Raw genomic sequence first — 22,509 nt, forward strand, 5'->3', positions numbered from 1 at the left:
TGTCGTCTACATTTACTTCAATGAGTTCTCCCAGATGGAAAGAGAACACTTTATTCATCAGCCTCTGGTACCTGGCTCTAGCATTCTTTAACCCAAAATGCATCACTATGTAGCAATAGTTAACTTTTGGAGTTATGAACGAAGTTTTCTCCTGGTCCGACTTGTACATCGGGATTTGGTTGTATCCCGAGTAAGTGGTGCACGAAATTAGAACTCGCACAACTTTACCGGCAAGTGCACCGGGTCATCCAAGTAATACCTCAGGTGAGTGAGGGTCGATCCCATAAGAATTGTCGGATTGAGCAAGTAATAGTTATCTTGCTGGGCATAGTTAGGCAACAGTAAAGGATGGTTGTTGTTGAAAGCACATAAAACAAGATATTAAAGAGAACAATTAAAGGTAGGTGTAATAACTATTTTAACAATGAATGATTCATTCTATGGCAAACTGTAAGTGATTAAACCCTAATTTGTTAGCAATTTAATCTCCTCTGATCCTCATCAAACGCCACTTCCGTGGTCATTCAATTTGAATTAGAGGTGAAGTTCAAAAAACTAGTTTATACCACAAAGGCCCTAATCACCCCAGATCCCGGGTGAACAGATGTTCCTATGTCCCCAACAGGTTGTGGATTATCCATCTAGGAGGTGTGTTCTCAAGCTGTAGTTCAGGCGACCTTGGTCAGAGTATCACGAGAACTCATTAAGAAAAACAGGTCATACTTCCGTTCCACCCAGTTTCATTAGATTAAGAATGAGACACACCTTAGAATTGAATCAAACATATATTAAAATAGAAAAGTAATAATATTAATCCATAGAAATAAACATAGCTCCTAACCTTAACCAAGAGGTTTAATTGCTCATAACTTTCAAAGAAAATAGGATTCTCAAAAGTGCGGGGGGAGGAAGATTCCTAAGACCTAAGTGATATTCTCCTTAAATACTAACCTAATAATAAATGATAAACCTAAAAGATATTATTTTAAATTAAAAATTACAAAGATAAAATAAGATAAGACTAATAAGTGCTAAAATCCACTTTGAGGCCCAATTGTTGTGTGAAACGGACAGCAAGCTGGCATTCAACGCCAGGATTGGGCGTTGAACGCCCAGAAAGGAAGCGTGCCTCTAACTTCATGCCCCCTTGCTGGTATTGAACGCCAGGTTGGGCATTTAGCGCCCAGGGGGGAGCTGACAGCATTTTCGTTTCTTGCTCCAGACTTCTCTAAACTGCTCCGAATTTCACCTAAAAGTATAAAAAGACAAGAAAAACTCAAAGTAGCATCCAAAGGCGAATTTTGCACAAAAATCAAGTAAAAATAATTGAAATCTAACTAAAAATAATGTAAAACCAACTAGAAAAAGGGTATAAGATGCTGCAGCTAAAGAAGTTGTTGATGTTTATGCTTTTTTCCAAAGTTTGAGTAATATTATCAATGTTGTGTGCTCTTCTTGCAAATGCAATGATGAATTACGATCTACTTATGCAACTGAAATTTCCCATTTAGTTGCAACTAATCAAATTGAAACAGGAAGGGGAGCTAATCAAATTGGCATATTAAAAAGATCAGGAGATACCAGATGGAGCTCTCACTTCAACTCAATTTGTAGCCTTTTACGTATGTTTGGAGCAACAACTTCAGTTTTGGAAGATTTGGCTACTAATGGATCTACATATTCTCAACGTGGTGATGCTACTTATGCTCTTAAATCTTTATTATCATTTGATTTTGTTTTCATTTTGCATATGATGAAAGAAATCATGGGAATCACTGATAAACTTTGTCAAGCATTGCAACAAAAATCTCAAGACATTTTGAATGCTATGCATCTGGTTTCTAGTACAAAGTCATTAATTCAATAGTTAAGAGATAATAGTTGGGGAGCACTTTTGGAGAAAGTTAGTTCTTTCTGCAATGATCATGCTATTCAGATACCTGATATGGGTGCTTCTTTTAGTGACATAATTCGGTCTCGTCGTAAACAAGATGTTGTCACTGTTGAACACCACTACCGTGTCGACATTTTTACTAGCGTGATAGATTTTCAATTGAAATAGCTAAATAGTAGATTTAGTGAGCAAGCAACCGAGCTCCTCATATTGAGTACATCTTTGGATCCTAAAGATGCTTTCAAGTTATTCAGTGTTTGCAACATATGCAATCTTACAAAGAATTTCTATTCTTTAGATTTTTCTGAGCAAGAAAAGATTCAATTGGATTATGAGTTACAACATTATGAACTTGATGTGGTTAAAGCTCCAGATTTTCAGAATTTGTCTACTATTGCTAAATTGTGTCAAAAATTGACAGAGACAGGAAAATTAAATATATATCCTTTAATTGATAGCTTAATTCGTCCTGTTTTGACTCTTCCTGTGACAACAGCAACAACTGAACGGGCCTTTTCAGCTATGAATATTATTAAAATAAGGCTTCGAAACAATATGGAAGATGAATTTTTAGCAGATTATATGATTGTATATATTGAAAATGAGATTGCTTCAAAATTCACTTCAGAGATGATAATTGATGATTTTAGTTCGATGAAGCATCGTCGAGCAACATTTTTGTTAATTTTTGTTATATTTATATTTAATTGGCCCCTCTTATGAAATTTCTGGTTCCACCACTAGGTGATGGAATGGATGAATGTGGATAGAAAAGTGGGTGAAAGAGGAGAGAGAAGGGGGTAAGAGTGAGTTAATGGTGGGGTGGTTGGTGGTTGGATTTTATCCATTGGCCAAAGACTCCAAAATCCAAACTTCACCTTGCTGCCTCCCCCCAGGCATTCAGCGCCGGAGTGGCGTTGAACGCCAGAGGGGGATCCCCTTTTGGGGGGGGGGTGACGTCAACGCCAAGAATGGGAGTTGAATGTCCTAGAGGGATCAAAACATGGCTTTGAATATCTCCCATTTGGACATTTAACGTCCAACTTTGCATCCCCCTCTGGCACTGAACGTTAGTTCTGGCGTTCAACGCCAGCAGGGGGTATCCTTCAGGGTGTTCTGTTTGTCCTGCTGTATTTTTTTGTTTCTGTTCTAAGTGCTACACATGATCACAAACGTTAGAAAAGTGAGAAAAACTATGAAAATAAATAGAAAATAATTTAATATGAAATCAAACTCAAATAAGCTAAACTATCATAAAATAAAGGAAAAGTAAACTATATGATACGTATGGTTGGGTTGCCTCCCAACAAGCACTTCTTTACCGTCATTAGCTTGACGGACAGCTCCTTTTACGGAGGTTCATAGGGACTCAGATCTTCAGCCCTCATGGTGAACTTCTTTCCTGTGCTCTCATGAATCAGTTCAACATGCTCTAGAGACAGGATCCGGTTCACAGTGTGTGGTATAACTAGACTTCTTGTGAAAACTACCCTCATGCCAGGTGAGAAGTCTTCAGTAGGAATCTTCTTGTTCCTCCAGTCCTTGGGTACCTTCTTCTTAAGACCCTCTCCTTCAATTGTGGGAGGTGAATACCCAACACCAAACTTAGGTTTGATGTCAGGGGGCTCTGTATGGCTGTCCACCGAGAGAGAAGGTTGAAACACTAAGTGTTGTACAATACTACCTCATTTATTTGAGAGAGAGTAGGGGTTGGGCATCTTAAACATTATATGGTCCTCCCATAAACTCAGAACCAACTCTCCTCTCTCAACATCAATCAAGGCCTTTCCAGTAGCTAGGAATAGCCTTCCTAGGATGATGGAGTCGTTCTTGTCCTCTCCGGTGTCAAGTATCACAAAGTCTGCAGGGAGGTAAGGTCTTCAACCTTTACAAGGACGTTCTCCACCATTCCAAATGCCCGCTTCATGGACTTGTCTGCCATCTCTAGTGAGATCCTTGTAGACTGCACCTCTTGAATTCCCAGCTTCTTCATCACAGATAGAGATATCAGATTTATGTTTGATCCAAAGTCGCATAGTGCCTTCTCAAATGTAATGGTCCCTATAGTGCAGGGAAACAGGAAGCTTCTGGGATCTGGCATTTTCTGAGGTAGCAGTTTTTACACTAATGCACTGCACTCCTTGGTCAGCACCACAGTTTCATCTCCCCTTAGGGCCTCCTTCTCAGAAATTGCGTTTTTCAGATAGGCCATATAAGGGGGTTTCTTCTCCAACACCTTAGCAAAAGGAATATTAACTTGTAACTTCTTGAAGACTGCCAATAACTGAGCAAGTTGCTCATCCTTGGTCTCCTCTTGCACGTTCAGGGGGTGTTGTGCTTTAGACTCTTTCATCTCCATAGGGGAGTGTATCGGTGCACTCCCAGTTTCTTCGTGAGCCTTGTTCTCCTTCAAATCCTCAGCAGCTTGCTCTTCCTTGGGGTCGGCCTCCTTGTCCATAGTGAGAACCTTGCACTCTTCCCTTGGGTTTACCTCTGTATTGCTGGAAAGAGTGTTGGGAGGTCTCTCAGGTATCCTGCTGCTCAACTGACCCACTTGTATCTCCAAGTTCCAAATTGAAGACCGAGTCTCTTGTATAAAACTATGAGAGGTCTTGGAGAGGTTAGAAAATACTGTGGCTAAGTCAGAGAGGCTTTGTTGAGGTGTCTCCATCTGTTGCTGAGAGGGTTGAAACTATCTGTTGTTGAACCTATTTTGATTGGTTCCACCTTGATTGTTGTCGAAGCCTTGTTGAGTCCTCTGTTACTCTCTCCGCCCAAAGTTAGGGTGATTCCTCCATCCCTGATTAAATATATTTGCATAGGGATTATTGTTGGGATTTCTGGAGGAACTTCCTATGTAATTCACTTCCTCCATGGTGGTCTGAGCAATGTCACCAACGTCTCCTTCATAGGGTGCATCTTAAGTGTTGACAGCTGAAACCTGCATCCCACTTAGTTGTTGGAAAATCATACTAATTTGCTGGGACATAAGCTTGTTTTGAGCCAAATGGCGTCTAGTGTGTCCACTTCCATGACTCCTCTCCACTGAGTAATCCCAGTGTTCACAGGGTTCCTCTAAGAAGTGTACATGTACTGGTTATTGGCAACCATATCAATGAGCTCGTTTTCTTCCTTAGGCATCTTCTTCATGTGTAGTGATCCACCTGCAGAGTGATCTAGTGACATCTTGGCCATCTCAGAGAGGCCATCATAAAAAATTTCCAGCCTGGTCCATTCTAAAATCATGTTAGGAGGACATCTCCTGATTAGCTTCTTGTATCTCTTCCAAGCCTCATAGAGGGACTCTCCCTCTTTCTGTCTGAAGGTCTGGACTTTCACTCTAAACTTACTCAGCTTCTGATAGGGGTGTGCATGGCCCGGCCCGGCCCGAAGACCCGGTCCGGTCCCGAACACTTTAGGGGCTAATTTGATGTGATTTCATCGGGTCTAGGGCCGGGTATGGGTCTCAAAAGTAGACCCGGTCATTATTTCGGGTCGGGTCCGGGTCATAGCTTGGGTCACCCGAAATCGGCCCGGTGGCCCGGTCATCATACACAATTAATATTTTGTGTTATTAGTGATGGATGATGGCTATTATTATGTGAAATTTAAGTATTGTAAACTTTAATATTTTGTGTTATTAGTCATTATATATAAGACTATAAGTTAATGTTTTATGTTTAAAATGCATAAGACTTTAGACTAATGCATAATTTTATGTTATTTGTATTGATTTAAATATTTGGTGTTATTAGGCAATATTAGTATTGATTATGGTTATACTTTAATTTTAGAGAAGAGTTACTTCTTATTATATTTTTCTAAGTAAATTTTACCATGTCAAATAATGGTTGGAGTCTTGGAAATTTGGATATTTTTACATGCTAACTTACAAGAAGGTATCAAGGTAATATAATGTTAACGGCCCGGTTTTCACCCGGTTTTTACCCGGTATAATCGTGGCCCGAAAGTGTATAGGTTTCATCGGGTCTAGGATCGGGTTCGGGTCTAACAAATAGGCCCGGTATATATTTCGGGTCGGATCTGGGTCACATCAAACCCGGTTTCACCCGGCCCATGCACACCCCTAGCTTCTGAGATGGAAAGAACTTAGTCAAAAATTCAGTGACCACCTTATTCCATGTGTCTAGGCTCTTCTTGGGTTGAGAATCCAGCCATAGCTTTACTCTGTCCCTTACAGCAAAAGGAAAGAGCATGAGCTTATAAACCTCAGGGTTCACTCTATTCGTCTTGACCATATCACAGATCTGCAGGAAATCAGATATGAACTTGTTAGGGTCCTCTTGGGAGAGTCCATGAAATTGACAGTTCTGTTGCACTAGAGTGACCAGTTGAGGCTTGAGCTCAAAATTATTGGCACCAATGGCAGGGGATATACTGCGCCCAAAGAAGTCAGATGTGGGTGCAGTGTATGAGCCAAGCACCTTCCTTCCTTCTTCTCCAGCATTTCGGTTGTTAGCTGCCATAGTGGTCTCTTCAGCTTCCTTCTCAAGAGATTCTGTGAGATTCTCTCCAGCTTTGTAGGCTTGGGTTTGTTGCAAACACCGCTTTAAAGTCCTCTCAGGTTCAGGATCAAAATCAAGAAGGGGTTCCCTGTCCCTATTCCTACTAATAAACAACAAGAAATAAAGAAAGAAAAAAGTAGGAGTCTCTATGTCAAAGTATAGAGGACTCTCAGTGAGATATCCAAAAAGAAATAAAATAACATAAAGTAAGAAATTATAGCTAAAAAAATTCGAAACAAGAATGCAAAAATTAACCTAAAATTTTTGAAAATTAAAAAGAAAACATTTTTTAAAAATTTTTGAAATTCGAAAATAAAGAAGGAAAGAAAAACTAAAGAAACACCAAACTTAAAATTTGAATTTAAATAAAATAACTAACACAAAATTCAAAAATCAAGGAGAAGATAAATAAGATAAAGATCGAGAATCAAGAAAAATAAACAAGATATGAATCAAAAATTAAAAAGAAAATTGATTAAACCAAAAATAAAAAATCACTAAAGGGACACCAAACTTAAAATTTGAAATCAAATAAAAATAAGATAGCCAAAACAAAAGAAAAAAGTCGAAATTAAAGGAAAGATAAATAAGATAACAATCGAAAATTAAGAAAAATAAATAAGAAAGATTTCGAAAATCAAAAGAAAGATAATTAAACAAAACTAATAAAAATACGTAATCTAATCAACAAGACAGCCGGTAGTTGTCAATCACGAATAATCCCTGGCAACGGCGCCAAAAACTTGATGCACGAAATTAGAACTCGCACAACTTTACCGGCAGGTGCACCAGGTCATCTAAGTAATACCTCAGGTGAGTGAAGGTCGATCTCACGAGGATTATCAGATTGAGCAAGCAATAGTTATCTTGCTGCACATAGTCAAGAAACAGTCAAGGATGGTTGTTGTTAAAAGCGTATAAAACAAGATATTAAAGAGAACAATTAAAGGTAGGTGTAAAATCAATAATAAGAAAACAGTTAAGGTCTCAGAGATGTTTATCTTTCCGGATTAAAAATTCTTACTAACTATTTTAACAATGAATGATTCATTCTATGGCAAACTGTAAGTGATTAAACCCTAATTCCTTAGCAATTTAATCTCCTTTAATCCTCATCAAACGCCACTTTCGTGGTCATTCAATTCGAATTAGAGGGTGAAGTTCAGAAAACTAGTTTATATCACAAAGGCCCTAATCACCCCAGATCCCGACTGAACAGATGTTCCTATGTCCCCAATAGGTTGTGGATTAGCCATCTAGGAGGTGTGTTCTCAAGCTGTAGTTCAGGCGACTTGGGTCAGAGTATCACCAGAATTTATGTAGAAAAAGGGTCATACTTCCGTTCCACCCAATTTCATTAGATTAAGAACGAGACACACCTTAGAATTGAATCAAACATATATTAAAATAAAAAAGTAATAATATTAATCCATATAAATAAATAGAGCTCCTAACATTAACCAAGAGGTTTAGTAGCTCATAACTTACAAAGAAAACAGGATTCTCAAAAGTGCGAGGAGAAGAATATCCCTAAAACCTAAGTGATCTTCTCCGTAAATACTAACCTAATAATAAATGATAAACCTAAAAGATATTATTTTAAATTAAAAGTTACAAAGATAAAATAGGATAAGACTAATAAGTGCTAAAATCCACTTGGAGGCCCAATTGTTGTGTGAAACAGACAGCAAGCTGGCGTTCAACGCCAGGATTGGGCGTTCACAATGCCCAGAAAGGAAGCGCGCCTCTAACTTCGTGCCCCCTACTGGCGTTGAACGCTAGGTTGGGCGTTCAGCGCCCAGGGAGGAGCTGGCGTTTCTTGCTCCAGGCTTCTCCAAACTGCTCCAAATTTCACCTAAAACCATAAAAACACAAGAAAAACTCAAAGTAGCATCCAAAGGTAAATTTTGCACAAAAATCAAGTAAAATTAATTGAAATCTAACTAAAAACATTGTAAAAATAACTAGAAAAAGGGTATAAGATGCTCACGCATCAGTAAGCGTCCATGAAAGATAGATATCGATAGCCTGAGGACGAGTCGACTATTGCATCGATGCTAGGGAGAAGATATGGATCCTTGGGACAAGCTTTATTGAGGTCAGTGTAATCAATGCACATTTTCCGTTTTCCATTTTGTTTTTTCACCAGAATAACATTAGCTAGCCACAATGGATACTTTACCTCCCTTATAAACCCTGCTTCCAACAAGGCTTGCACTTGTTCTTCCACGACCTGTGTCCTTTCTAGCCCAAGTTTCCAACACTTTTGTTGGATAGGTCGGGAACCCGGATATACTGCAAGCTTATGGGACATGAGGTCGGGATCTATGTCAGGCATGTCGGAGGCTTTCCAAGCGAAGAGGTCAGAATTCCTTTTTAGTAAGTCAATGAGCTGTTCTTTCAGGTCTTCTTCTAAGTTAGCCCCTATGCTTGTTTTTTTTAAGGTGATCTTCGATTTGTACTTCCTCTACTTTGTCTCCAGGTTGGGGACTAGTTCTTCCTGGGTTCGGAGACCACCTAGTTCAATAGTGTTGACCTCCTTTCCCCTAGGACTGCCTTATTAAGGCTTTCATTATAGCACTTACATACTAGTTTCTGATCTCCTTTAATGGTGACAATTTCTTTCGGTGTGGAAAATTTCATGCACAGATAGGGTGTGGAGACAACAGCTACAAGTCAGTTCAAAGTGGTCCGACCTATTAAGGCATTGTATGCAGCTGTTACGTCGACCACAATGTAATCAACACTCATGTCTTCGACTTTGCACCCTTTCCAAAGGTAGTGTATAGGGAGATGTATCCAAGAGGTCAGATCGCCATATCCCATAGTCTGAAGAGATTATCTAGGTATGCCTTCAGATCCTTTTCCTCCAACCTGAGTTTATCGAAGGATTTCTCCCGTTTCCTGTTTAACTCCTAACATGCTCTGGGCATGCTTTACCTTATCCTTCTAGATAGAGTTGGTAAGAAACTTCCTTGCTAGATAATCGAAATAGGTTACCGATCTGGGGGATAAGTTGTCGAACCATTTTATTGCTGCTTTGGTCAAGGTTGTTGGGAAGGCCTTGCAGCGTGTGGCATCAGAGGCGTCAGCTAGGTACATTCGACTTTTGAAGTTGCTAAGATGGTGTCTTGGGTCGGTTCTGTCATAGAGATCCATGTCGGGAGATTTGAAGTTCCTAGGAACTTTGACCCGCATGATCTCTTCCACGAATGGATCTTCTCCTCTTAGGGGCTTTCCTTTCTATCAGCTCGATTATTCCAACTTCGAAGGTCGGCTTTTAGTTTTAAGAGCTTTTCTTCCAACTCCCTTCGTCGCCTTACCTCTCTCCGCAGTTCTCGTTCTACTTCCCGCTGTCGCTTAGCTTCTTGCTTGAGCTACTCTAGTCGCTCTCATTGGCCATGGACTATACCTAGTATCTCTGTTGTTTGTGGAGGTTCCTCATTCTCAGGGTGGTGGATTTCTAATTGAATCCGTTTGTTGGGGGTTTCTCGATATTCCTTCTTTTGGTGGACCTTTCTTCATTATTAGGCCTGGCTTTATTTGTTGGGATAGGATATAAACAAATACTATAGTGCGTTGTACTTTCAATTAAGAGTAAAGATTATTTTTTTTCAAAAATAGAAAAAGTTTAACAAACAAAATATTACGTGCAATACACATGTTTTTATAAATTTGGTGAAAATCTTTATTCTTCACTCAATTATACTCTTTACAAAAAAAATTCCTTTTTATAAATTATTTAAAGAAAACTAATATTATATTATTCAACTAAATTAAATATTAAAATTTAAATTACACCAATCTATAGTAATCTAAATCTATAGATATGTTAATTGTTATCAGAAAAAACTACAAAAGAGATGGTGAACAATTTATTAGTACCTCATCTTCGGTGAACCATTTTATTTTGGAGAACAATAACAACTTTTTCTTAAGATATGTTATTTGGATCACTCTTTTTCCAACTTTTTTTTAGATATAAAAATGAATTATTTTAAAAGAGACACCACAGAATTTATATTTATAGTTTTAAGGTATTCTAAAAAGTTGCGAGAGTGTCATTTTCCCCCCTATTTTTCATTATACCTTTTCGTAGTATTTGTGTTGGCTAAAAAAAAAAGTTTTCTTGCATTCGGACTGAATAATATTGATAGGCCGATTAGTCCACTTCACGAAAAGACACGACACGATCTTAAGAAGATTAATATGCTATCGACGGACTAATTATTCCATTTATATTGGGCCCGTAGTAGCATTTCCTTCACAAACCTCATGGAAAAAAAAATGACCAAAAACCAAGAACAAAGGGAAAAACCAAATAAAAAGGAAGCAAAATGGGGTGAGAGAGGCTCGAACTCTCGACCTCAGGATTACTCTAAGCTATGAGACCTACGCGCTAGCCAACTGCGCCACCACCCCGTTATAGTTATTATAGCACCTTAATTATTAAAATCTTTAGTTAATCACTTAATCGTGGTTTCATCTTTTCTCGTTAGAGTTAACACTTAACACAGAATGTGAGCTAATTTCAATTCCCTAGTTCCCCCTTGTATGTTTTTCCATGAAAACTGGAAGACAAAGGGATTGCTTGATTAGTATTAGATTTCAGCAATACATGCGTGGTCAGCTCAAGCCCAAGCTAGATACTAACTTGTGTTATAAAACTATTCTTAGTCCCATTTAATTATATGACCTTTGACCAGAAAAAAAAAAAAAGAAAATAGAATAATTCTATGGCCTCTTTTTACATGTCCCCCGACGACAACCTTTCAACTAAATTGGTGTGTGTTGTGTGCATGATTCTAGCGCACCTCGTCCCTGCTATAATTTATAATTTTTGACGAAACTATTTACATTTAGTGTTACATTAACACCTAGCGTACTACTTCCGGAACTTTCCTATGCAAATCCAAATAAATGCCTTTCTTGGTGTGTTATCGGATAGGACCAAAGGAAAATTAAAAAAAGGAGGCATAAAATAAAGGCTCTATCCTCTATCCTCTATCCTCTATGATTGAGTTTGCTTGAAAAACATGAGCGGACACCAAGCTGTTGGCCAAGGTAGCAGCTCCCCCATTTATATACGATACCAACCCCAAATATATATAAAAAAGCTATGTATTGTTAATCCCACCAAACATTCAAGAGGAGATTATGGGCAATTCACAATGTCAATTGATGACTCCATTGATTAATATCTAGCTCGCACAGCTACCATCCAGTCCTCTGCATCACGGACAGACCGAATCCAATGAAATATATTCAACGCTAAGACGTAATGTGCGTGTTGGCCTAATTATTTATTAGTATTAGCTAATAATGTCGTTAGATTCTTTGACCTTGTTCAAGATATAGGAGAAACTGGTGTGCCCAAAAATTATTTCAATTCAAAATCTCACTCACATACCTTAAAATAAGTATTATGTAAATTGAAATTTATATCATAGATTCATAGCGTATAAATTATTAAATTATAGGATAATTTTTTCAGATACATTTTTAAAAACTATACCAAGTACTACGTCAATGATAAAATAAGTATTTGTCTGAAAATTTGATTCAATATCCAGAGGTGCATGCACCATCACATTCGCTGGGCTTGTCTTTGCGACTATCGGGAATTTAGGCCATTGTAAGCGGACACCCAGCAAGTGTTTCTTTCGTAAATATACATGAAACTCACACTAAAAAAATTAGCTTAGTGCTATTCCCTCGTGAATCTGGCTTATTGTTTATTATCTATATTTGTTCTCGTGATTTTAGGTTAGCAACACCATAAAATAATATATGTGCCCAGTTAATAACTACGTAAAGGCAATTATGTTGTGTCATTTTTTCAGTTTCAGAGGTGCAGAGAAAGTGCAAGGTGCAAGTGGAACGCATCTGGCCTACTAATAATAAGTAATTAAGTAATAACCCTTAAATACATTAAATTATCAAAAATCAATGTAGTCCTCAAGCCATAACTGAACATTAAGTAAGTTGATCATATATTAGCGACAGTGTACTAGTCATTAATTGCCATCATGCTGCCGCAGGAAACTATAACATAAGTTTATAGGTTTAACCTCTCTTTTAATGTCAAGATAAAAAAAAATTAAAATTGAACTGAATATTAAATTAATAAAAAAATCTTAAGGCCAACAGTTTTAATAATTTTGATTAGTATAAATATTAAATTATCTTTAATAAATAAATTTTATTAATATCAAAATATGGATACGTACTATATCATGTATGCAAATTTTATTAATTTTTTGTAAATGTAAATACAAATAATTAATATTATTCTAAAATGATAATATTTACTAGTCATATAGTATTACTATTAAATTAATACAACTTCTAATTTATGATTTTACTTCTAATTTATGATTTTATTGATTGACAAGAGTTGCTAAACTTAACAACACTTGAGTTACAAACTTTAGCGGTTTAGATTTAACATTTAATTTGTGTAACATTTTTGTTTCCTACAGAATTTTGTGTAACATTAATGCTTAGCACCATAATAATGTCGAGCAACGTGTGAGCCTTTGTCCTTTGAGGCTGTGTATAATAGATAGGTACAGGTATACAGGCAGAGGTGGAAGGAGGCATCCACCGTGTGAGGTCACGTGAGTGGCGCGTGGATAGTTATCGAATGAGGGGTGGCGCATTCAGTCACGTGCTTCCTTGGATACTCCTTTCGTTTGGGGCTATGGTTAAGTGCCAGTTGGATCAATACCCGTTCCCCAATAAAAATACACACCATCCAGGCTGGCATATATCCTAACGTCTCTCTTTGCTTTGCCCCATAATTCCCGCTTCCTATTCTTCCCATTATACCCTTCTAGTCCCTTACCTGAGAAGCCTACACCCAATGGCCAATTTTGACAATCCACCATTCTTCAAAATAATCAAACTGTTCCTAAGCTGTAACGCTCTTGTCACGTAGCCATCCCCACAAAAACAATAAAGACCTCATCACTTATTTCAACAAAGGATTGCACTTTCTTTCTTTTACTCAGAACCCCTTTTTTAAATGCATCCCCATTACCCACACTGCCTTGCCTCTCACGCTCCATAAGAAGACACATTTTAGTTCAGCGCGTGAACTTCACTTGCTCATGGAGAGGTGGGATTAGAGTAGTTTTCGGAGGGGAGGGGGGTCCCTCTACCTTACTTACTGGACAAGCCGTGGCTCGTAAATGCCAGAAGGGCTAACCACTTCCCACACACAAAAGTCACCTCTCCTTTAATCAAGTACAATAATCACTATCTTTCTTCGCAAGTTCCACACAGTGAAAACCACATTTTATTCAATTCAAACACGATAAATTAAAAACTCCTAAGTCCTAAATTAAACCCTTGCCTTGCCTGGGACCTATAAATACTCTTCCCAATCCCCACATCCAATCCACAAAACAAAATCTCATTCGCTATCTCAGCTTCCACTTAAAAAAAAGAAAAGACCGCTAGCAATCTCTGCTTTGGTCAGAATCCATTTTCAACAAAAACATGGCCACTTTATTTTCTTCTCAATGCTTTATCAAAATCTTTCTTCTCATTTCACTCTTCCAACTTTCTTTAGCTGCTAGAAACATGAAGGAGCTGGTTCAAGACCAATCCCAGCTACTCCGCTACCATAACGGTCCGTTACTGTACGGGAAAATCTCCGTTAACCTCATATGGTACGGTCAGTTCAAACCCTCCCAAAAGGCCATAGTCTCCGACTTCATAACCTCCCTCACATCACCGCCTCAAACCAACCAACCATCCGTTGCCACGTGGTGGAAAACCACCGAGAAATACTACCACCTCACCTCCAAGAAGAAGGGAACTTCCTCTCTTTCACTTTCACTGGGAAAACAGATTCTCGATGAGAGTTACTCTCTGGGGAAATCCTTAACGAGCAAGAATCTCGTTGAGTTGGCATCAAAGGGGGACCAGAAAGACGCCATCAACGTCGTTCTAACCTCCGCTGACGTGGCAGTGGAAGGCTTCTGTATGTCCCGCTGCGGGACCCACGGTTCTTCTTCTTCTCCTTCTCCTTTGAAGGGAAAGAATAACAAGTTCGCTTACATCTGGGTTGGTAACTCCGAGACACAATGCCCGGGCCAGTGCGCGTGGCCCTTCCATCAGCCCATCTACGGGCCTCAAAGCCCGCCACTTGTTGCTCCAAACAACGACGTGGGCCTAGACGGTATGGTCATCAACCTTGCTAGCCTTTTGGCAGGAACCGCCACTAACCCCTTCGGGAACGGTTACTACCAGGGCCCAGCTGAGGCGCCTCTAGAAGCTTCTTCAGCTTGCCCTGGGGTTTATGGAAAAGGTGCATACCCTGGCTATGCTGGGAACTTGTTGGTGGATTCCGCAACCGGTGCTAGCTACAATGCAAATGGTGGTAATGGAAGGAAGTACTTGCTTCCTGCTCTCTATGATCCTTCTACGTCTTCTTGCTCAACGCTCGTGTGAGGATGCCAACTGCTATATTAGTAACACGGATTAGTACTATTTGGATTAGTATATCGTAAAAATAAAGCACTTTCATGTAGGATAAAATTGAAAATTCATTGATTTGTTCCATTATTTCTTTTGCTTAATTATTATTAATGATATAGAAGCAAATTTACTTCGGTTTGCTTTCAAACGATGGTTTCATGGGTTTATATTATTCCTGTTAAAACAGAAATGTCCTTGCGTTCTTTCTTTCATTAAAAAATAAAAACACTTGAGGAATTCCTGAACTTGGTTATTGCGTATGGCCCACGTGGATACTATAATTGGAAAATATTACACGTTGGATCCATCCAGAACCATGTTATGTGTACAAATATCCATTGTGGAACTTGAGAAGAAGAAAATGAAAAACAACTGGTGATGAGTGTCCCAATGTAGACTGAGCTCTTCACGTGCTGTGCTGTTTTGCTAGGTGCTAATGCTCTTCAACCACCCCACTATATATCTAAACATGATGATAATGTTTAATTAGGATAGTAGTAGTAGTATTTGATCCTTAATTAGGAGCAATTGATTCTAGTTACATAAACAAGCGGGTTATAATAACGTACCATTGAATATATATGTAAAGAGCAATGTTAGGGTCATTTTTGTGATTAAAAAAGAAATTTGATATTGATGTTATGGCATGTATAGTTTTTTTTTTTTTTTAATTCTTACTAAGATATTTTTCATGTTGTAATTTAATTTTATTGGCTGCTCATCTATATGTAGGTCAGATTTCAGAAATTGTTGTAATGTGTAAAATATGTTGTGTAATACTTTTCCAACTTTGTCTCTTGGTTATTTTTCATTAATGTGTTTTTAGTGTGTTACTGTTTTTTTTTTTTTTTTTGTATACTTAGTTAGTTGTTTTCTTGATTAAAAGTTTCATTCTTAAATTCTAATTGTACCATTATGTTCTAATAGGAGGTTTTTAGCAACTCAAGTATACTGGCCAGCGGAAAAGAACTGTTTTTAATTTCGCGTTTTCAATAAGCAGGTAACGAAACATAATGGTCAATGTGCAGTTTTGGGCAGTGGTATCAATCTCATATAATTAGATTCCTGATTTGACTATATGTTCTTGAATTTGTTATTTTCTACTATTTTCTGCATGTCTGGGAGTGGTTGTTTTACCCTTTTGTCCCTTTTTTATGGATATTTTGTTTAAATTCATTGAGCTATTTACTGAACTACAATCTTCTCATTTATTTATGCTAAAGCTTTCTTCTCATTATAATGTTAGTTCAGTTACGTGATTATTGTTCTCTTGTGTTGCTCAGTTAGTAATAATGGTAGATTTAAAATATCCCTCTTTGCTAAATAATTAGTTAAAATTATGTGAAGCTTTTTTAGTATGTTTTGTTACACATGAATTAACTTTGGGAACAAATTTGAATATAGGGTGATAGAGCTCTTCCCCCAAATTTTGTTTCAACTCATGGGGAATGATTGGGGCCAATGTTCTATGTCATTGACGAGTTAAATAATTGTTTAGTGCTGGAGGTGGTAAGAAAGAATGATCAGTTGCTCATAACTGACTCCTCATTTGAACAGATTAGAACTTTCTATTTTATCGATAGAGGCATCTGTTCAATTTAGGTATGTCGATTTTGGCATTTTTTTTATTTCATTGTGGGATAAGGATAACCAACCCATCCGAGTTCACCTTGATCCTGACTTCTATGTTCCTGAGCTAATGGACCCAGAGACACTTGATAATGTATCAAGAGTGTTCCACATAAAGTACACCAAGATGGATGAGGACTCATCAGTTGATGTGATTGTTCTCTTCGGGTCTGGACCATCGGATGATCAGTTTTCATCAGATGCTGATGAAGACAATGATCAAGGTGGGGCACTGGTAGGGGATAATCTCAATGATCCAATAGATTTGTCTAGTGGAAGTAGTTTATCATTGGAGGTTAATGAACAAAGTCATGCGGCAAACGAGTTGGTTGATCCTAGGTAATGCTAGATGTAACTTTTTCTTTGTGTTTCTGATTTTAATATCATGGGATAGCTTGCTATTTTTCAGTGTGGCGACTAACATATTCGTATTATCCTGAATTAGATACTCTCCAGAGGTTTCTTATGAAAAGAAAATCACAGCTTCGGATGTTGCACAACCTAGATTGGTAACTTGATTTCAAAAGAGTTTTTTTTATCTTTTTTTTTTCTTGCAAGCTGATTGGATGTTCTTCCTAAATCTTTTATGTTTGTGTTAACTATGAATTATTCTTTGCAGTATTTGGCTTCAAAATTCGCTGCGTATCTTAAACTGTGTGAAGATGGCTCAATTTGGACAATCACTGGTCCAGATTCCAATGTAGAGAATAATGTCTTCTTCTTCCAGTTACTGAAAAGTGGAGAAAGAGGTGGAGAATGAAAATTTGGAGTTGGGTGGAGGGAATGTTGTAGAATATACAACTTAAAGGAGGGTGATATCATTACTTTGAAACTCGGCTCGATAGTTAGACGGCAGATAGAGTTATCGATCCAGCGACATTAGACTTCCTATGTATAACTCTATTTGATGGATATTTTGAATTATATGTTAATTTGTCTTGGACATATTTTATCTTTTGTTTGATGAACAAATTTATATATGTTGTATATATTTTGTTTTGTTATCAGTAGGTATCTTGACATTATGTGTTTCTAAGATAATACATAATAGTAAACTACATCTCTGTTGGACTTTTTTTTTTTTTTCTGTTTTTTTAGTGTCTAACAATTGTTTGGATATCTTATTATCTTTTATTATCTTAGAAAATATGTTATGCCATTTATTGACATATTGAATAATTGTTGTATTTTATTTTTTTATTTTAGTATAATGATAATTTTGTAATTATTCAAAATTAATACAACATGTCTATTTTTGTAGAATACATTTTAGTTATATTCTTAGTATTTTTCTTTTAAAAGAGTTTAAATTTCGTGAATCACGTGCATTGTACGGGTTATCACGCTAGTATATATGTAAAGAGCAATGTTAGGGTCAGCAACTTTTGTGATTAGTAGCCATCAAATAACCATCAATGATAATTTAATGATGTGAGATTAGTATGAGATTTCATCCAATGGCTCACCTTTCTCTGCTGGTTACATACTGGCCAAAATTCAATAAAATTGCTGGCCTCCTAGATTTTTCCATATGTAAATATATTCTTTATTAATGGTTGAAATTTATTAAATATAGTTTATAATTATAAAACAAAAACGGGGAGAAAGATCTAGATATTTTGATGTCCATTAAAGTATATGCCTAAAAAATATTCTTAATAACAAAATATAAGCAGCAGGAATGAGATTCAAACATATCATGATTATGTTGTAACAACTTTGGTTAATTTTGCTCTCTCATGGACTGTCCTATTACAAAATATTACTATTTAGGGGGAATTATATTTGAAAGCCCTATAATTAGAACCATGCACTAAAATGTCATTCAAATAAAGCAATGCCTTGATAATAATCTAATAACCTCTTTATTTATAATAATGCTAATCCATACTTTAACATTTAGTTAACATCTTACCCTAAATTGTATCAATAGTTATTCGTACAAGTATCTTATACGAAGGAGACTCAAAACTGGACTTTTTTTTTATTGTGATATATAATTAGGCAACCTTGTTCACTCGAACAATTTGTATTCACAAATGATTATACATAGTAGGCTAATAAAATGCAGAAAATGGCAACATCTATTAAATAAGAATAATATTATATGATCAAACAAAATTTATTATTTTTAATCAATATTTAATTAAATTAAATATTAAAGACTAAATTTTAAACTGTAAATTCTATTAGTACAAAAATAAAATATTGATTCAAAATACGAACTAATACTAATAAAAAAAAATATTGATCCTTAATATTTCTCATTAAAATAACACCTATATTAAAATAACACCTATGCTACTGCTATAGCTACTTGCTATATTTTGAAACTCCCAGCTCCTTAAAATTTTGTTTATTAATAATTATAGTATACTAATATAACACAAAAATTAATCTCTATTTTTAGACAATAAGAGTATAATTAAAACTTATGAATAGAAATTACCATTACATATAGATTTAAATTGAACAAAATTAAATATTAAATGTTTTTAAAATTTTTTAAATTTTTTAAGGAGGAAACATACTTTATCTATGAGCAATTGAGAACAAATAAAAAAATGTGTACTGTATAGCAGCCGGAAACGAAACCAATTCAAAGGCTATGAAAAGCTCAAAGATGTATGGCGGAGTAGTCCCACAGCCAGCCTTGCAGCAGAAACATCTTCCCTAACAATGCATAGAATGTTCTAAAATATGTTTTCCTTACTCAAGTAGGTCCCTGCCTCTAATTTGTTGGCTGCACCATACTAATTTGTTCCTCTTTTTTAATAGTGTTTGTTTATTGACTGAGTAACCTTCAAGTTAGAAGACGTACATTTTCCACTAACAGATATTTCTTTTGAAAAAGTCTAAGGAGCAATACTATTATTATAATTTGGTCATTATTTAATTAACAAAAAAATTAAATAATTTTATATTATTAGATATAATTTTATGTCATTAAAAATATTAATGATAGTTAATTAATAGCTATAAATCACAAAATTTATTCACCTTTTAATATTTTTTTTTTTACCAATTCAAGTTCTTTGCAGTGGCCTTGTTATTGTATCTAAGTGTATACTATAATATTAAATTGTTAATACTACAAAGATTAATCATAACTGTAGAAACAAGAACCCTTTATTAATTAAAAAAATATACAGATCTTTCATAAAATGGAGAAAAAATTATATCATTTCTTAACTTTTGATAAAAAATAATAGTAACAAAAAATTGTCTAATAATTTTTCCTCCCGCAAGATGGGCACATGGTTGGCTCTTGGATGAGGCTTGCCCCTGATTTGACTTGCCGTCATCGTTTTGTAGTATAAGCCAACAATTTAAAACACAGCTATCCAAATTTGAAGAAGAAAAAAAGAAAAAAGTAAAAAGGAAGGGAGTGGGGAGAGAGATAACACCCAGACATTTTAGAATTAGAAAAGCTTGAAAAATTAACTTTTGGAACACAACTTTTAAATTTGAATAAACCTATAATTATAAAAATAGTCTCTTAAAAAGATAGAATTAGAAGATTATTTACAAATTTTTTATCCACAAATGGGATTCATACGTCTTATAAACTCAATAAATCCTTCGTTCATGCATTTATTTAAGTTCAATTTCAAAGTCATTACAATGAATTGGTAGGTGATATATAAATATTTTTTTTTATTCATTCATTATTTTTTTTTCCCTTTGCAGTTTCTATTGGTTTTTGAAATAAAGGAATTGAAATGCAATACCGCAATTGTTAAATAGCATTTAGCAAATGAGTGACCCAATTGAATAGTAGGATCTACTTATTTTTATTTAAAAGGTCAAAATATATAGGAGTATTAAGCAGATATTAAGAGTTGAATCGGCGCGCGTATTCTGAAAAGAAATTGGACTAGTACTAAAGGATGCATGAAGCAGATCCAGCACATGTTGGGTGAGAAAATAAGGCACGACCTTCACTAACATGAAGGCTTTGATAGGTTTCATTTGAGAAACAATCATGCTAGCTAACAATAAATTAAATAACGCGGTCAAAACCATGAAAGCTCCCCCACCCAACCAAATTAAAATAAAATAAGCAACGCGTCATCAAGCTGGCAAGTAGTCAACCTCACACTCCTCTCTCACTTTCAAACCCTCTTAATTTGACTTCATTATCACACATAATCCCTTCCCCCTCCCTTTTACCATCATACCCTCACCCTCTCTCTATATATACCTTCTCTTTCCCTTAATAGTCCATATCATCATCATTCATTTTATAATTCATACACTTACATACATAACATACAAAATCAAAATGGCTTCTATTTTGTCTTCAAATATTGTCTTCAACATCTTCCTTATGCTTTCTCTTTTACATTTGTGTTCAGCCGCTAGAAAACTTGCTGACTCAGACCAACAACAGCTTCAATTCCAGTACCACAAAGGCCCTCTTCTCACCGGAAAAATCTCCATAAACCTTATCTGGTACGGCCAATTCAAACCTTTCCAGCGGACCATCGTCTCCGACTTTATCACCTCCTTCTCTGCCGCCACCGCCGCCAAACCCTCCGTCGCCACCTGGTGGAAATCCACTGACAAATACTACCGACTTATCAACTCCAACAACCCAACCTTCACACTGGGAACCCAAATCCTCGACGACAAGTACTCCCTTGGAAAATCACTAACCGAGAAACAAATCGTCCAGCTTGCATCCAAGGGTGCACACAACGGCGCCGTAGTCAACGTCGTTTTGACCTCCGCTGATGTGGCAGTGGAAGGATTCTGTTCCAGTAGATGCGGGACACACGGTTCAACCGTGGGCGTTCACAAATCAGCTTACATATGGGTTGGAAACTCCGTGAAGCAATGCCCCGGGCAATGCGCCTGGCCATTCCACCAACCCATGTACGGGCCTCAAAGCCCGCCATTGGTTGCTCCCAACAACGACGTGGGCCTGGACGGGATGGTTATCAACTTGGCTAGCCTTCTGGCTGGGACCGCAACCAACCCATTCGGAAATGGATTCTTCCAAGGGCCCAAAGAGGCTCCTCTTGAAGCTGCTTCGGCCTGTTCCGGGGTTTATGGAAAGGGGGCTTATCCAGGCTACGCTGGGGCCCTCTTGGTGGACCCCACAAGTGGTGCTAGCTATAATGCTAATGGAGTCAACGGAAGGAAATACTTGTTGCCTGCACTCTTTGACCCTGCCACGTCAGCTTGTTCTACTCTCGTATGAGTATCAGACATGAAACCTGCCTCGTCTTGCTGCAACGAGTTTTATATCAACCATGCTATATGTATTCTACGATATTCATTACAATCTATACTGAGTTATTTAGGTCTTTAGGGTACATATAGAGTATATTGCTATAGATATTTGTTTATTCATTTGCTGTATTTTGATGAAAGAAAGGAATAAAATGAGATTGATTGTACTAATAAAGAAAAATAATAACATGTGTCTATGAATTAAAATTTTGAAATTGTTCGTGCCGATGTCTCGGAGCCATAGCTATAGATTTTTTTAGCTTGTTTTCTTGGCGCGCAACACATATGCATATATTATGAAATGTATATTAAAATTAACTATTAAAATTAATTATTAATATAAAGTATATGTTAAAATTTTAATATATATTAAAAATAAATTAAATAATATATATATTTATACACAAATATATTAGGAGTCGACTTTAATAGCTAATTTAATTTTACGCGTAACATTTTTTATTCACATATATATGTTTGTGGACACAGCGACATGCTTCTTCGCAAATTTAGTACGTTTAATTTATTGTTTATCTTTATTGATTACCTTCATGGAATCTCTTGGAGTAGTGACAATGAGTCAATCTAATGAACGCTATGATGCAAAGTTCTGTTTCAATAATCTGTTACTTAATCAATCAGAACGTCATCCAATTCTCAATTTTAATTTAGAAGCCTAAGATATATAGGAATAAGATTGGAATTATTCTTTTTCTTTTCAGTTAATAATTAATA

The 22,509-nt window shown here is 36.5% G+C and overlaps 3 protein-coding genes and 1 non-coding gene across 4 annotated transcripts; 3 read left to right on the forward strand and 1 right to left on the reverse strand.

Moving 5' to 3' along the window:
• Window positions 1-10,758: 10,758 nt before the first annotated feature.
• Window positions 10,759-10,842, reverse strand: TRNAM-CAU (transfer RNA methionine (anticodon CAU)). The gene is given in 2 exon segments: window positions 10,759-10,794; window positions 10,805-10,842. It is a non-coding gene; the product is annotated as a tRNA-Met (tRNA).
• Window positions 10,843-13,753: 2,911 nt separating this feature from the next.
• Window positions 13,754-15,055, forward strand: LOC107606159 (protein PHOSPHATE-INDUCED 1). Its single transcript, XM_016308155.3, has one exon. It carries the CDS (start codon window positions 13,924-13,926, stop codon window positions 14,878-14,880), a length of 957 nt encoding a protein of 318 aa, XP_016163641.1. The 5' UTR covers window positions 13,754-13,923; the 3' UTR covers window positions 14,881-15,055.
• A 1,551-nt stretch (window positions 15,056-16,606) lies between these two features.
• Window positions 16,607-17,415, forward strand: LOC110264413 (uncharacterized). The gene is made up of 3 exons (XM_021106466.2): window positions 16,607-16,875; window positions 16,982-17,045; window positions 17,156-17,415. Exons 1-3 carry the CDS (start codon window positions 16,607-16,609, stop codon window positions 17,294-17,296), a joined length of 474 nt encoding a protein of 157 aa, XP_020962125.1. The 3' UTR covers window positions 17,297-17,415.
• Window positions 17,416-20,723: 3,308 nt separating this feature from the next.
• LOC107606161 (protein PHOSPHATE-INDUCED 1) lies at window positions 20,724-21,955 on the forward strand. The gene has a single exon (XM_088492966.1). It carries the CDS (start codon window positions 20,822-20,824, stop codon window positions 21,740-21,742), a length of 921 nt encoding a protein of 306 aa, XP_088349092.1. The 5' UTR covers window positions 20,724-20,821; the 3' UTR covers window positions 21,743-21,955.
• Window positions 21,956-22,509: the final 554 nt, after the last annotated feature.

The sequence above is a fragment of the Arachis ipaensis genome, chromosome B7 (genome assembly GCF_059453495.1).
Source record: "Arachis ipaensis isolate K30076 ecotype BB chromosome B7, ASM5945349v1, whole genome shotgun sequence".
NCBI classification, from domain to species: Eukaryota; Viridiplantae; Streptophyta; class Magnoliopsida; order Fabales; family Fabaceae; genus Arachis; species Arachis ipaensis.